We start from the raw sequence: 13,193 nt of genomic DNA on the forward strand, positions 1-13,193 counted from the left end.
CACTGCACTCCAGCCTGGGCGACAGAGCCAGACTCCGTCTCAAAAACAAAACAAAACAAAATAACATCCTGAAGCTGAGGCTGTATTTCCTCAGTTCACTGTCAGTGATTCATCTCTGGCCTTCCAGGGTTGGCTCTTTTTTTTTTTTTTGAGATGGAGTCTCGCTCTGTCATCCAGGCTGGAGTGCAGTGCAGTGGCCGGATCTCAGCTCACTGCGAGCTCCGCCTCCCGGGTTTACACTATTCTCCTGCCTCAGCCTCCCGAGTAGCTGGGACTACAGACACCTGCCACCTCACCCGGCTAGTTTTTTGTATTTTTTAGTGGAGACGGGATTTCACTGTGTTAGCCAGGATGGTCTCAATCTCCTGACCTCGTGATTCGCCTGTCTCGGCTGCCCAAAGTGCTGGAATTACAGGCTTGAGCCACCGCGCCCGGTCCAGGGTTAGCTCTTGAGGCGAAAATCTGACAGCAGTCACAGTCTTAATCTTCTTCTTTTGTCTTCTTCCTTTGCGAGGATTCTGTCTACCTCTTTCCTGCACCAAATAGCTTCCTTTCTGTTTTTACTATCTCACATATTTGTTTGTTTCCTTTTGAGTAGAGGATGGATGGTGTAGGGAATCTTCCCTAATTCAGAGACTTAGAGATTGAAAAGTATTGTCAACGGGCAGAAACTGTTGTTAGGACTATTAACAATATTTTCTTTTTGACTGCTATTGTGATGTCTCAGCCAATCCATAGAGGGTATTATCTTGTTTGATAATGGAGCCTTTACTTTGTAACCAGCATATACTTCTTAATACAGAACCCTAGCTAGAATTGTTAGGACCCCTGAAAGTATCTAGTCTATCTTTTATTCTACTACACCAAATCAGACAGTGCTTGACACAGAGTGGGTCTTCCATGTGTGTTTAAACATTGTCTTTGTAGCTACGGGGACCTGGATTTATATCCTGGTTTTGTCACTTAGCTGTGTCACTTTGTTCCCTCATTTGTAAGATGGGGCTATAATTCCTATCTTTTTTTTTTTTGCCTGAGACAGTGTCTCCCTTTGTCGCCCAGGCTGAATTGCAGTGGCAGGATCGTGGCTCACTGCAGCCTCAACCTCCTAGGCTCAAGTGATCCTCTCATCTCAGCCCCTGAGTACCTGGGACTATAGGCGCATGCTACTATGCCTGGCTAATTTTTGTATTTTTTTGTAGAAATGGGGTTTTGCCATGTTGCCCAGGCTGGTCTCGAACTTCTGGGCTGAAGCATTCTGCCTGCCTAAGCCTCCCAAGGTGCTGGGATTACAAACATGAGTCACTGTGCCCGGTCTATAATTCCTATCTTTTAGAATTGGTATGAGGCTAACGTGAGAGAATGTGTTGAAAGCACCTACCACAGTGTCTGGCACATAGTAAGCCCATTTCCTCCTCACTTTGATTAATCAGTGTCCTTGAGAAGACTTCCTGCTCTCTCATTCACCCATCCCTTCCCTGACAATCATCCACATTGGAACTCCTCCCAAAACTTAAGGCTTCTTCTTCCAACTTACTTATAGTTATTCTTCTACTCTTATTAGAGAGAACATTCTTCATAATTCATTATGGCTTATTTTTGTAATAAAATGAAAGCAGAAAGCTGTTATAAAAGGTTAATAATACGGAAGTATATAAAAGTTGAAAGGTAAAGTTTTCCCTCCTTTCTCTTTCCCGCTTCTCCATTCTAGACAAAATATTTTGTCTCTTTCAATCTAGTAAGTGGCAAAAGAATAAAATTCAGATTTCTACTTTTGTGTACATCAGTAGATACCTAGATGTTTGACTGTCCATTAGGTAGAATGCATAGAGACCATTCAATATATTCTTATCAACTTGTCAATTACCTAATCCATTGTCATTTGAGATAGAGAGAAGAGAGTTCAGATCCTTAAAGTCTTCATGCTTATGAGCTGAGAATCAGAGCTAAAACCTTTGCTTTTGGGTGTTTGGAATTATAAATATTCTTCTACTTTTAACATGATGGTCTCATGCTTTCTGTGGCTTCTGAGGGCTATGATTGTGATTGTGTTTTTTCTAAATCTTATATCTGGCCTGAGTTACACACTGATGCTTTTACTAGGTAGGGAGATGAGCTTGTATCCATTCAATGTTGACTACTGGGATAAAACTCTGTTTTGCCTTTACATTGATCCCAGTTTCTTTGAGGCATGTTGTAACCTAGAAACATGTTATAGCTGTTTGGTTGCAGCTCCCCCTTGGAAGGTATATGTACCACCAAGAGTCAAGGTATTTTATTTTCTTTTTTTTTTGAGATGGTGTCTCACTCTGTCACCCAGGATGGAGTGCAGTGGCAGATCTTGGCTCACTGAAACCTCTGCCTCCTAGGTTCAAGCGATTCTCCTGCCTCAGCCTCCTGAGTAACTGGGATTACAGATACCTGCCACCGTGCCTGGTTAATTTTTGTATTTTTAGTAAAGATAAGGTTTCAGTATGTTGGCCAGGCTGGTCTCAAACTCCTGACCTTAAGTGATTCACCCGCGTTGGCCTCCCAAAGTGCTGGGATTACAGGCTTAAGAGTGATGTTTCAGGGAACTATTTAGAAATTATAAAGAATCAGCCCTGTGTGAAAACAAACAGGAGAAACCTTTCAAATGCCCCGTGAGAATGTCACGAGAGGAGAACTGGAAGTAAAGATAGCTAGAATATGGGGACAAGGATAGAGGTCAAGGGTGTGCAAGGGCAGGACAGTTATTAATATATAGTTGCATACTTTTCTATGTGATGTGAACCTGAGGCTTCAGAACTCTAGAGAAAGCAAAGACACCTGCTACCTACCAACTTTAGCCTGTGTACATAACTGTTTTCTGGGTTTTTTGTTTGTATGTTTGTTTATATTTTAGAAATAGGGTCTCATTCTGTTGTTCAGGCTAGAGTGCAGGAACGTGATCATGGCTCACTGTAACCTCAACTTCCTGGGCTCAAGGGATCTTCCTGCCTCAGCCTTCCGAGTAGCTGGGACTATAGGTGTTTGTCACCATACCCGGCTAATTTGTTTTATTTTTTTGTAGAGATGGAGTCTCGCCATATTGCCCAGGGTGGTCTCGAACTCCTGGGCTCAAGGGGATCCTCCAGCCTCAGCCTTACAAAGTGCTGGGGTTACAGGCGTGAGTCGCTGTGCCAGGCCACTGTTTTCTGTTTGAATTAGCAGTTAGTATAATCATCCTTTGTTATAATAGAGTTTTAGTAATGTGCCATGAGCTACAGAGTAGGGATTCTTCACCTATAAGAGTCAGTATTCTTAGGAAGGGGTCAGCCTTCTCCAGTGATTGAGTGATTACTTCTTGGCATTTAAAATAGTGTCACTGGCTGGGCACAGTGGCACATGCCTGTAATCCTAGGACTTTGGGATGTCGAGGCAGGAGGATTGCTTGAGCTCAGGAGTTTTAAGACCAGCCTGGGCAACATAGTGAGACTTTGTCTCTACAAAAAATTTAAAAATAAATAAAATAGGCCGGGCGCGGTGGCTCAAGCCTGTAATCCCAGCACTTTGGGAGGCCGAGATGGGCGGATCACGAGATCAGGAGATCGAGACCATCCTGGCTAACACGTTGAAACCCCGTCTCTACTAAAAAAAATACAAAAAACTAGCCGGGCGAGGTGGCGGGCGCCTGTAGTCCCAGCTACTCCGGAGGCTGAGGCAGGAGAATGGCGTAAGCCCGGGAGGCGGAGCTTGCAGTGAGCTGAGATCATGCCACTGCACTCCAGCCTGGGCGACAGAGCCAGACTCCGTCTCAAAAATAAATAAATAAATAAATAAATAAATAAATAAAATAAAATAGGGTCATTTTACACTTTATACCCAAAACAAAACCAAAGAAGTATATTCTGGTGTTTGTAGAGTAGCAAGCTCCTTTCTATTGCATTTCCTTTTTTTTTTTTTTTTTTTTTTTTTTTTTTTTAAGATGGAGTTTTGCTCTTGTTGCCCAGGCTGGAGTGCAATGGCATGATCTTGGCTTACTGCAACCTCTGCCTCCTGGGTTCAAGTGATTCTCCTGCCTCAGCCTCACGAGTAGCTGGGATTACAGGCATGCGCCATCACCCCAGCTAATTTTGTATTTTTAGTAGAGACGGGGTTTCTCCATGTTGGTTAGGCTGGTCTTGAACTCCCGACCTCAGGTGATCCACCTGCCTCGGCCTCCCAAAGTGCTGGGATTACAGACATGAGCCACGGCGCCCAGCCTCTATTGCATTTCTTAATCCTAGCAAGAAAATGGGTGGTAACAGATCAGCTTCTGTAAATTCCATGGATTTATGCAGAATGCATTCTACAAGAGATATCTCTTTAGGAATTCACTGTGACTCAATATGGGAATTATGGGTTACTGTCATGATTCCTTGAGATTCTTTTTACTTGATTGAGTTAGGAGCAAAATGCTTACTCATTGCTTTATTCTTGGAGTAGAGGCAAATACAATTTCAGATAAATGTGTGGGATAAAATGTGTGGGATGAGAGTTGAAAGATAGAAGATTTTACATATTTTGAAAGTGGCTTTGAGCATCATTTCTTCATTAATTCATTCCATGTTTATTTATTGGATGCTTACTAAGTGCCAGACACTGTTCTAGGTGCTAAGAAGGGATATAGCCATCCATGAAACAGTCTGAGGTCAGACTTCCCTCTCAGGTGGCCATACTAAGACCCATAACAGCTCTGGCTCATCCTCTTTATATTAATTTTTATTTTTTCACTCCCTGTCTCCAGGAGACAGTGTTGGCTTCCTTTTTTGTTTATAACCGTCAGGCATGAGTCATCCCTTCACTGTGAGTATTGCAGAATCGCATATCACATTCCAGCCTAATTTGTACTGCTGCCAGGGTCTCTGCCAGCAGCTCTTTGCCTATCTTCTGACTGTCATGATACTCAGAGCAGTGACACCACCTGCATACGTTAGTCAACTGGGGAAGGGAGAAGAGAGAGCATAATACCTGTTTTCTATCCATTGTTGTTTAGCACAAGGTATATTTAGAAATGGGCAGCTTCTTTCTGGGTGCCGATATATCAGGCCATACTCTACCATTAGAAAGCCCGAAATCCATGACCGGGCACAGTGGCTGATGCCTGTAATCCCAGCACTTTGGGAGGCCAAGGTGAGCAGATCACCTCAGGTTGGGAGTTTGAGACCAGCCTGACCAACATAGAGAAACCCCATCTCTACTAAAACAACAAAATTAGCCCAGCGTGGTGGCGCATGCCTGTAATCCCAGCTACTTGGGAGGCTGAGGCAGGAGAATCACTTGAACCTGGGAGGCGGAGGTTGTGGTGAGCCAAGATTGTGCCATTGCACTCCAGCCTGGGCAACAAGAGTGAAACTCCGTCTCAAAAAAAAAGAAAAATTAAAAATAAAAAATAAAGCCCAAAATCTTTTATTATTATTGTTATTATTATTATTATTATTATTATCATTTTAGACAGTGTCTCACTCTGTTGCCCAGGCTAGAGTGCAGTGGCATGATCTCAGCTCACTGCAACCTCTGCCTCCTGGGTTCAAGTGATTCTCATTCCTCAGCCTCCCGAGTAGCTGAGATTACAGGCATGTGCCACCATGCCCAGCTAATTATTTATTTATTTATTTATTTTGAGACAGAGTCTCACTCTGTCACCCAGGCTGGAGTGCAATGGTGTGATCTCAGCTCACTGTAACCTCCGCCTCCTGGGTTCAAGTGATTCTTCTGCCTCAGCCTCAGCCTCCTGAGTAGCTGGGACTATAGGCTTATGCCACCATGCCCAGATAATTTTTGTGTTTTTAGTAGAGGCAGGGTTTCACCATATTGGCCAGGCTAATCTTGAACTCCTGACATTGTGATCCACCTGCCTCAGCGTCCCAAAGTGCTGGGATTACAGGTGTGAGCCACCGTGCCCAGCCTAATTTTTGTATTTTTAATAGAGACTGGTTTGGGCCATGTTGGCCAAGCTGGTCTCAAACTCCTGGCCTCAAGCAATCTGCCCACCTCAGCCTCCCAAGAGTGCTGGGATTACAGGCACAAGCCACTGTGCCTGGCTTCCAAAATCCATTTCTTTAATAATGAATTTACACCTACGAGCAAATAAAGTCAACTGGTCTCTTAAAAACAGTATTGGGAGGCCGGGCGCGGTGGCTCAGGCCTGTAATCCCAGCACTATGGGAGGCCGAGATGGGTGGATCACAAGGTCAGGAGATCGAGACCATCCTGGCTAACACGGTGAAACCCCATCTCTACTAAAAAATACAAAAAACTAGCCGGGCGAGGTGGCGGGCGCCTGTAGTCCCAGCTACTCGGGAGGCTGAGGCAGGAGAATGGCGTAAACCCTGGAGGCGGAGCTTGCAGTGAGCTGAGATCCGGCCACTGCACCCCAGCCTGGGCGACAGAGCAAGACTCCGTCTCAAAAAAAAAAAAAAAAAAAAAAAAAAAAAACAGTATTGGGCCAGGTGCAGTGGCTCACGCCTATGATCCCAGCACTTTGGGAGGCTGGGGCGGGTGGATCACCTGAGGTCAGGAGTTTAAGACCAGCCTGGCTAACATGGCGAAACCCATCTCTACTAAAAAATACAAAAATTAGCTGGGCGTGGTAGCACATGCCGGTAATCCCAGCTACTCAGGAGGCTGAGGCAGGAGAATCACTTGAACCCAGGAGGCAGAGGTTACAGTGAGCCAAGATCGCACCACTGCACTCCAGCCTGGGTGACGAGTGAAACTCCATCTCAAAAAAAAAAAAAAAAAAAAAAAACACCCAACTGTATTGGTCTTACAAATGGACGTGGTAGCTTTGACTGATGTTTCTGTCGTGCACACAAAATGGTCCTTTGAGGAAAACCTGAAAATTTATTCTAGAATTTTGACATAATCCATCAGAAAAAACAAGCAAACAAAATTCTTCCTGAAATTTCTAAACAATACTTTGGTTTTGAATATTTAGGCTTTCCTTTCATAAGTTTGATTGGTTGATTTATGTCTTTTAAAAAATATGTATTTAGGGCAGCTTTGTAATATAAAAAACATTTCCACCTATAATTCTTTGCTTTAATGTAACTGTTTTCTTTTCTTTTTTTATTTTCTTTGTTTTTTTTTTGAGACAGAGTCTCACTCTGTCACCCAAGCTGGAGTGCATGGTGTGATCTCAGTTCACTGCAGCCTCTGTCTCTTGGGTTCAAGCAATTCTCTTGCCTCAGCCTCCAGAGTAGCTGGAATTATAGGTGTGCACCACCATGTCAAGCTAATTTTTGTATTTTCAGTAGAAACGGGGTCTCTCCATGTTGGCCAGGCTAGTCTTGAACTCCTGACCTCAAACGATCTGCCCACCCCAGCCTCCCAAAGTGCTGGAATTACAAGTGTGAGCCACCACACCCAGCCTAATGTAACTGTTTTCCTTTCTTGGGATTCTTTTTGCTCTTTATCTCATTGTTATATGTGATTATAATGTTGTCATTTATGCAGTTGTATGTTCTATTTTAAACCTTAAAATTTCTTACCAACTTTTTGAATATGCTTCACTGAAATGATTCATACTGTAGCATGTGTGACTCAGGGTAGTGAAAAGGGGTTTGTTTTGAATAGCAAGATGAGTATCAGACTAGTCTTCCAGCCAGAAAACATTCCATGCAACTTGAGACACAGATGAAACAGCAAATTTCTTCTTGGCTTGGGTTGGATGAAGAGTAGATTGACTTATGTAGTGTTTGCTAAAATGACAAATGGTGAGATGCTAAAAGCACTTTGAGCTTTAGGGAGTTCAAAGTGGCCAGGCAAATTAAAGTTATGTGACCTGCCTGAGAAAATAGCACCGTTCTTTGTGAGAAAAGAAGGTGAGATATTTGTGCTTTCTTGGGAATAAAGAAGATTTTAAAAACTCAAACAAGGCCGGGCACAGTGGTTCACACTTGTAATCTCAGCAGTTTGGGAGGTCGAGGCACAGATCGTTTGAGCTCAGAAGTTCAAGATCAACCTGGGCAACATGGCAAAACCCCATCTCTACCAAAAAAAAATAGCCAAAAAAGAATGAAAATTAGCTGGGCGTAGTGGCTCACACCTGTAGTATCAGCTATTCGGGAGGCTGAGATGGGCGGATCACTTGGGCCTGGGAGGTTGAGACTGCAGTGAACCTTAATTGCACCACTGCACTCCAGGCTGGGCAACAGCACGAGACTTTGTCTCAAACAAACAAACAAACAAACAAACAAAAACTTATCAAAAAGACTTACTGCTCATGCTGGGTGTGGTGGCTCACACCTGTAATCCCAGCACTTTGGGAATCTGAGGCAGGTGGATCAGTTGAGGTCAGCAGTTCAAGACCAGCCTGGCCAACATGGTGAAACCCCATCTCTACTAAAAATACAAAAATTAGCCCGGCGTGGTGGTGTGTGCTTGTAATCACAGCTACTTGGGAAGCTGAGGCAGGAGAATCACTTGAACCCAGGAGGCAGAGGTTGCAGTGAGCCGAGATCGTGCCATTGCACTCCAGTATGGGCGACAGACTGAGACTCCGTCTCAATCACTCAATCAATAAACCTACTGCTCAAATAGGGTAAGAAATAAAAACATTATATTCATCTGAAAGAAACAAAATTGTATATCTTTTAGAGTTCAAATAAAGTAAATATTCAACATCTGATAACTGTTAAGGGCACAAACGAGCATATTTGTGTTGAGTTCTTTTATAACTCTAAAATATGCTAGAATTCTGTGGAAGATTGATTCTGAGTTTGCAGACCCTTGAAGACATCAGGAGTCTATGTACCTACAATGGTAATATATTAATATGTGTGAGTCCCTAGTTAATAGTTTACACCTGGAATGCCAGGCAAACTAGACAATGTCAGAGACACAGAGGAACAACCTATGCAATAGATTGAAATGCAGTAGATGGACATATGCTCTTGTGTGTTTGGAACCTTCATGGGAAAGAAGTAGAACACAAAGTGGAAAGTGCAGACTAGGCAAAGGACCTGTGGAAGGTTTGTTTCTAAACCTCAAAGATCATTCTTTTTTTTTTTTTTTTAATTGAGACAGAGTCTTGGTTTGTCGCCCAAGCTGGAGTGCAGTGGGGTGATCTCAGCTCACTGCAACCTCTGCCTCCCGGGTTCAAGCTGTTCTCCTGCCTCAGTCTCTGGAGTAGCTGGGACTACAGGTGCCTACCACCACACCCGGCTAATTTTTGTATTTTTAGTAGAGATGGGATTTTGCCATGTTGGCAGGGCTGATCTCAAACTCCTGACCTCAAGTGATCACCCTGCCTTGGCCTCCCAAAGGGCTGGGATTACAGGTGTGAGCCACTGTGCCCGGCCTCAAGATCATTCTCGAAACTCACTTTAGCAACTTGGGTATTTCAGTTAGGATTAGGTTCAATTGTGTGTAACAGATCATCAAAAAAACAAACAAAAAAACCAAAACTCAGGAACTTAAAGGTAGAGTTTTTGGGTGTTTGTTTTTTTGCCTTACATAAAAGAAGTCTGAAGCTAGGTAACTGAGAGCTGGTGTGGCAGTTCTGTGACCACCAGAGACCTAGGCTCCCTCTTTCTTTTGGTGTCATCATCTTTAGTGCTGGCTTCCACCCTCAGGTTTGCGTTAGGGCTGCTGAGTGATGACTGCTGTTCTAGCTGTCACATCTGTGCTCCAAGCAGGAAAAAGGACAAGGCCAAAGGGCATATTTCCTGGTAGAATCCACTCCCTGTACACTAAAGGGCTTTCCTGGAAACCCCACCCACTTATTGGACACCCCTATCTGTAAAGGACATCGCCTTCCCCTATAACATGGAGACTAGATATTCGATAAGCAAACCTTGGTCTCTGCCTTACCAAGTGATCGTATTCCTAAAGGTATTACTTAGACTTAGGTGGCTAAGACTTTGGGATACCTACAGACTCAGAATAGGACAGTAATAGTGTTTGGTGAACCTGGCTTTTAGTTTCCTACTTAATTGATTGATTCAACAGTATTTAGGACTTACCACATGCTAGGCACTGGAGCTACAATAGTAAGCAAAATAGACCCCGTCCCTGCCCTCAAAGAGTTTACAGACCGATGGGGGAAAGAAGAGCTTTAAATAAGTGGATTGTAAATATGTTGAACCTTAAGAAAAGGGAAGTAAGGTGTGCTTGGTTGAGACTGTGTGATAGGAAAGGCTCTACAAGGATATGTCATAACATATACATCGAGACTTAAAGGATGCTTAGGGGTTAGCCAGGTCAGAATGGCAGAGATGGAGGCATCAGAGGAGAGCAAGAGGGGGAGGAGTGCGCCAGGTCGACTCACTCCCAGTCTCATAGATTCCATTGCAATTCCTTTTTCTTCCATTATTTGTCTTAATTCTTCATCAGAGGGAATCGGTGGGAATGTCTAAGCAATAAAGGAAGGCAGAGACCAAAATTTTTTTTTAATCTGATGGCGAAAGGAGTTGCCATCCTTTCTACTTCTTTGTTTTTTCACTCTCTCTAGATGAGTGCCTGCCTTCATAGGCTGCACCAGGAAGTGTTGGTAACCGAGGAAGGAGGTGGATCAATGGCTGGGGTACCGAAGTATTGTTCCATTGTAGATCAGGATTTTGGTCTCAGTGTGGGACTTTGGGGAGGCAAGTATTGGTTCTGACCTAAGGTGCTGATATGACCCCCTTCCCCTTCCAGGAAGTGGACGTTGTGGTAGCACCATGCCAAGGCCTCCGGCCCACAGTGGATGTTCTGGGTGACTTGGTGAATGATTTCTTGCCTGTGATAACCTATGCACTCCACAAAGATGAACTCTCTGAGAGGGATGAGCAAGAGCTTCAGGAAATCCGAAAGTATTTCTCCTTTCCTGTATTCTTTTTCAAAGTGCCGCAGCTGGGCTCAGAGATAACAGACTCCTCAACCAGGAGAACGGAGAGTGAAAGATCACTGCTTTATCGCCAGCTAATTGACCTGGGCTACCTGAGCAGCAGTCACTGGAACTGCGGGACTCCTGGCCAGGATACTAAAGCTCAGAGCGTGTTGGTGGAACAGAGTGAAAAGCTGAGACACTTGAGCACATTTTCTCACCAGGTGTTACAGACTCGCCTGGTGGACGCAGCCAAGGCCCTGAACTTGGTGCATTGCCACTGCCTTGACATCTTTATTAACCAGGCATTTGACATGCAGCGGGACCTGCAGATCACTCCCAAACGTCTGGAATATACTCGAAAAAAGGAGAATGAGTTGTACGAATCATTGATGAATATTGCCAACCGAAAGCAGGAGGAAATGAAGGATATGATTGTTGAGACACTGAATACCATGAAGGAGGAACTTCTGGATGATGCTGCTAACATGGAGTTTAAAGGTAGGTCCCAGAGAGCTTGCTGGGGTGCTGGCATGCAAAGAGTCTCTAACCATTTTCTAGCCGAAAATTAGGAACGTTAATTCTTCAGGTTGAAGGAATCTCAGGGTAACTTCATGCACCCCACTTTACCAGCAGGAGCCCACTATTTAGCCAAGGTGGCCTCTCTTGCTCTCAGAGATCATCGTGGAAGATTCTACCCTCATTCCTTCCCAAGAACATTAGCTCAACTTTTGGTAAATTCATCCTAATAGCTCCCTCATCTCCACTTTCTGCCTGTACCCCCACAACTCCTAATGGAGCTGGAGAAGAGCTGCTTGGAGAATGTTAGTAAATTGTGCTTTAACCTTTGCTCCTGCAGTATAGCTCATGCCTCTTTATTGGTTCTTTTTGTCTCATGGTCTCATTTCCTTTCAGGCTGCTTCTGAAGCCCAAATCAGGAGGATTTCTCAAAGTTGTGATTTTAACCTTTTGATAGTCCTATTCTTCACAAATGGCTACTAACAAAATTGGGTGAAAGTGATTGATCAGGTCTTTGGGTGTCTGAGATGCTGCTGATTTTGTATACTGACTTCTGTATAAACCTCCTTGCAAGATTAAAATGATGGTTTACAGGTTACCCTTTAGAGTCTCAGTTGTGGGTATCCTAATCCCTTGGGAGGCTTTCTGAAAATACAGATGCTCAAGACCACTAAAGATCACTGCAGACTTACTCAGGATTTCTGACATGGGACCCAGCATCAGTTTTTTTTGTTTTTTTTTTTTTTTTGAGACGCAGTCTCGCTCTGTTGCTCAGGCTGGAGTGCAGCGGTGTGATCTCGGTTCACTGCAACCTCCACCTCCTGGGTTCAAGCAATTCCCCTGCCTCAGCCTCCCAAGTAACTGGGATTACAGGCATGCACCACTATGCCTGGCTAAATTTTTTTTGTATTTTAGTAGAGACAGGGTTTCATCATGTTGGCCAGTACGGTGTTGATCTCTTGACCTCGTAATCCGCCCACCTTGGCCTCCCAAAGTGTTGGGTGTCGTGAGCCACCACGCCTGGCTGTGATTAATCTTCTTGCATATTCGATACCTACCTGTGCTTTTCTATTCTGTCTCCTTAAGTCTAACTGAACTATTGTTATCTAACTGATCTCCCTGACTTCTTTCTCCAGTTCACCTTTACTGGCTCCCTATTTCTACAGACTAAGTTTAACTCCTGCACCTAGTATTAAAGACCTCCCAAAGCCTAGCCCTTACCAACTTTTCCAGTCTTATTTCCTCACTGTGCACTTTCCTGTATTTTCTATGTCAATTGGTCTTAACTTCTTTCTGTCCTCCGTACGCTCCCTTTACTTTTTCTTTGATAACACCCTGCCTTAAACCTGGAATGTCTTTTATTTGTCTGTGAACTTCCAGATCCTACCTACCCATCAGGGCCTGTCTCCCAAATGCCATTTTTCATGAAATCTTCTTTAATTTTCTCCTTCTTTTTTTTTTTTTATTTTTGGGACAGCTTCTTGCTCTGCCATCCAGACTGGAGTGCAGTAGTGCAGTCGTGGCTCACTGCAGCCTCAATCTTCTGGGCTTAAACAATCCTCCTGCCTCAGCCCCCTGCATACCTGGGACTACAGGCACATGCCACCACACCAGCTAATTTTTTATATATTTTTAAAGACAGGGGTTTCACCATGTTGGCCAAGTTGGTCTTGAACTCCTGGGCTCAAGCAATCCTCCCACCTCAGCCTCCCAAAAGGTGCTAGGATTATAGGCATGAGCCACCACACCTAGCCCTGCTTTAATTTTCTTAGCTAATAACAATTGCAGTCATTTGAAATCCCATAGCATTCCATCTGTAACTTATTTCTGGCATATTTCATTTTCTATCTTTTATTATAGTTATTTA

General features: G+C 43.9%; 1 protein-coding gene across 3 annotated transcripts in view; it reads left to right on the forward strand.

Annotated features, from left to right (window-relative positions):
- Positions 1-13,193, forward strand: part of DSTYK (dual serine/threonine and tyrosine protein kinase) — a 70,861-nt gene that overhangs the window by 33,480 nt on the left and 24,188 nt on the right. For all 3 annotated transcript variants that reach the window (XM_007988757.3, XM_007988760.3, XM_007988758.3), the window contains exon 3: positions 10,639-11,308. In XM_007988757.3, coding sequence (XP_007986948.1) covers positions 10,639-11,308 — 670 coding nt within the window. The remainder of the gene's footprint in view (positions 1-10,638; positions 11,309-13,193) is intronic.

The sequence above is a fragment of the Chlorocebus sabaeus genome, chromosome 25, assembly GCF_047675955.1.
Source record: "Chlorocebus sabaeus isolate Y175 chromosome 25, mChlSab1.0.hap1, whole genome shotgun sequence".
Lineage (NCBI taxonomy): Eukaryota > Metazoa > Chordata > Mammalia > Primates > Cercopithecidae > Chlorocebus > Chlorocebus sabaeus.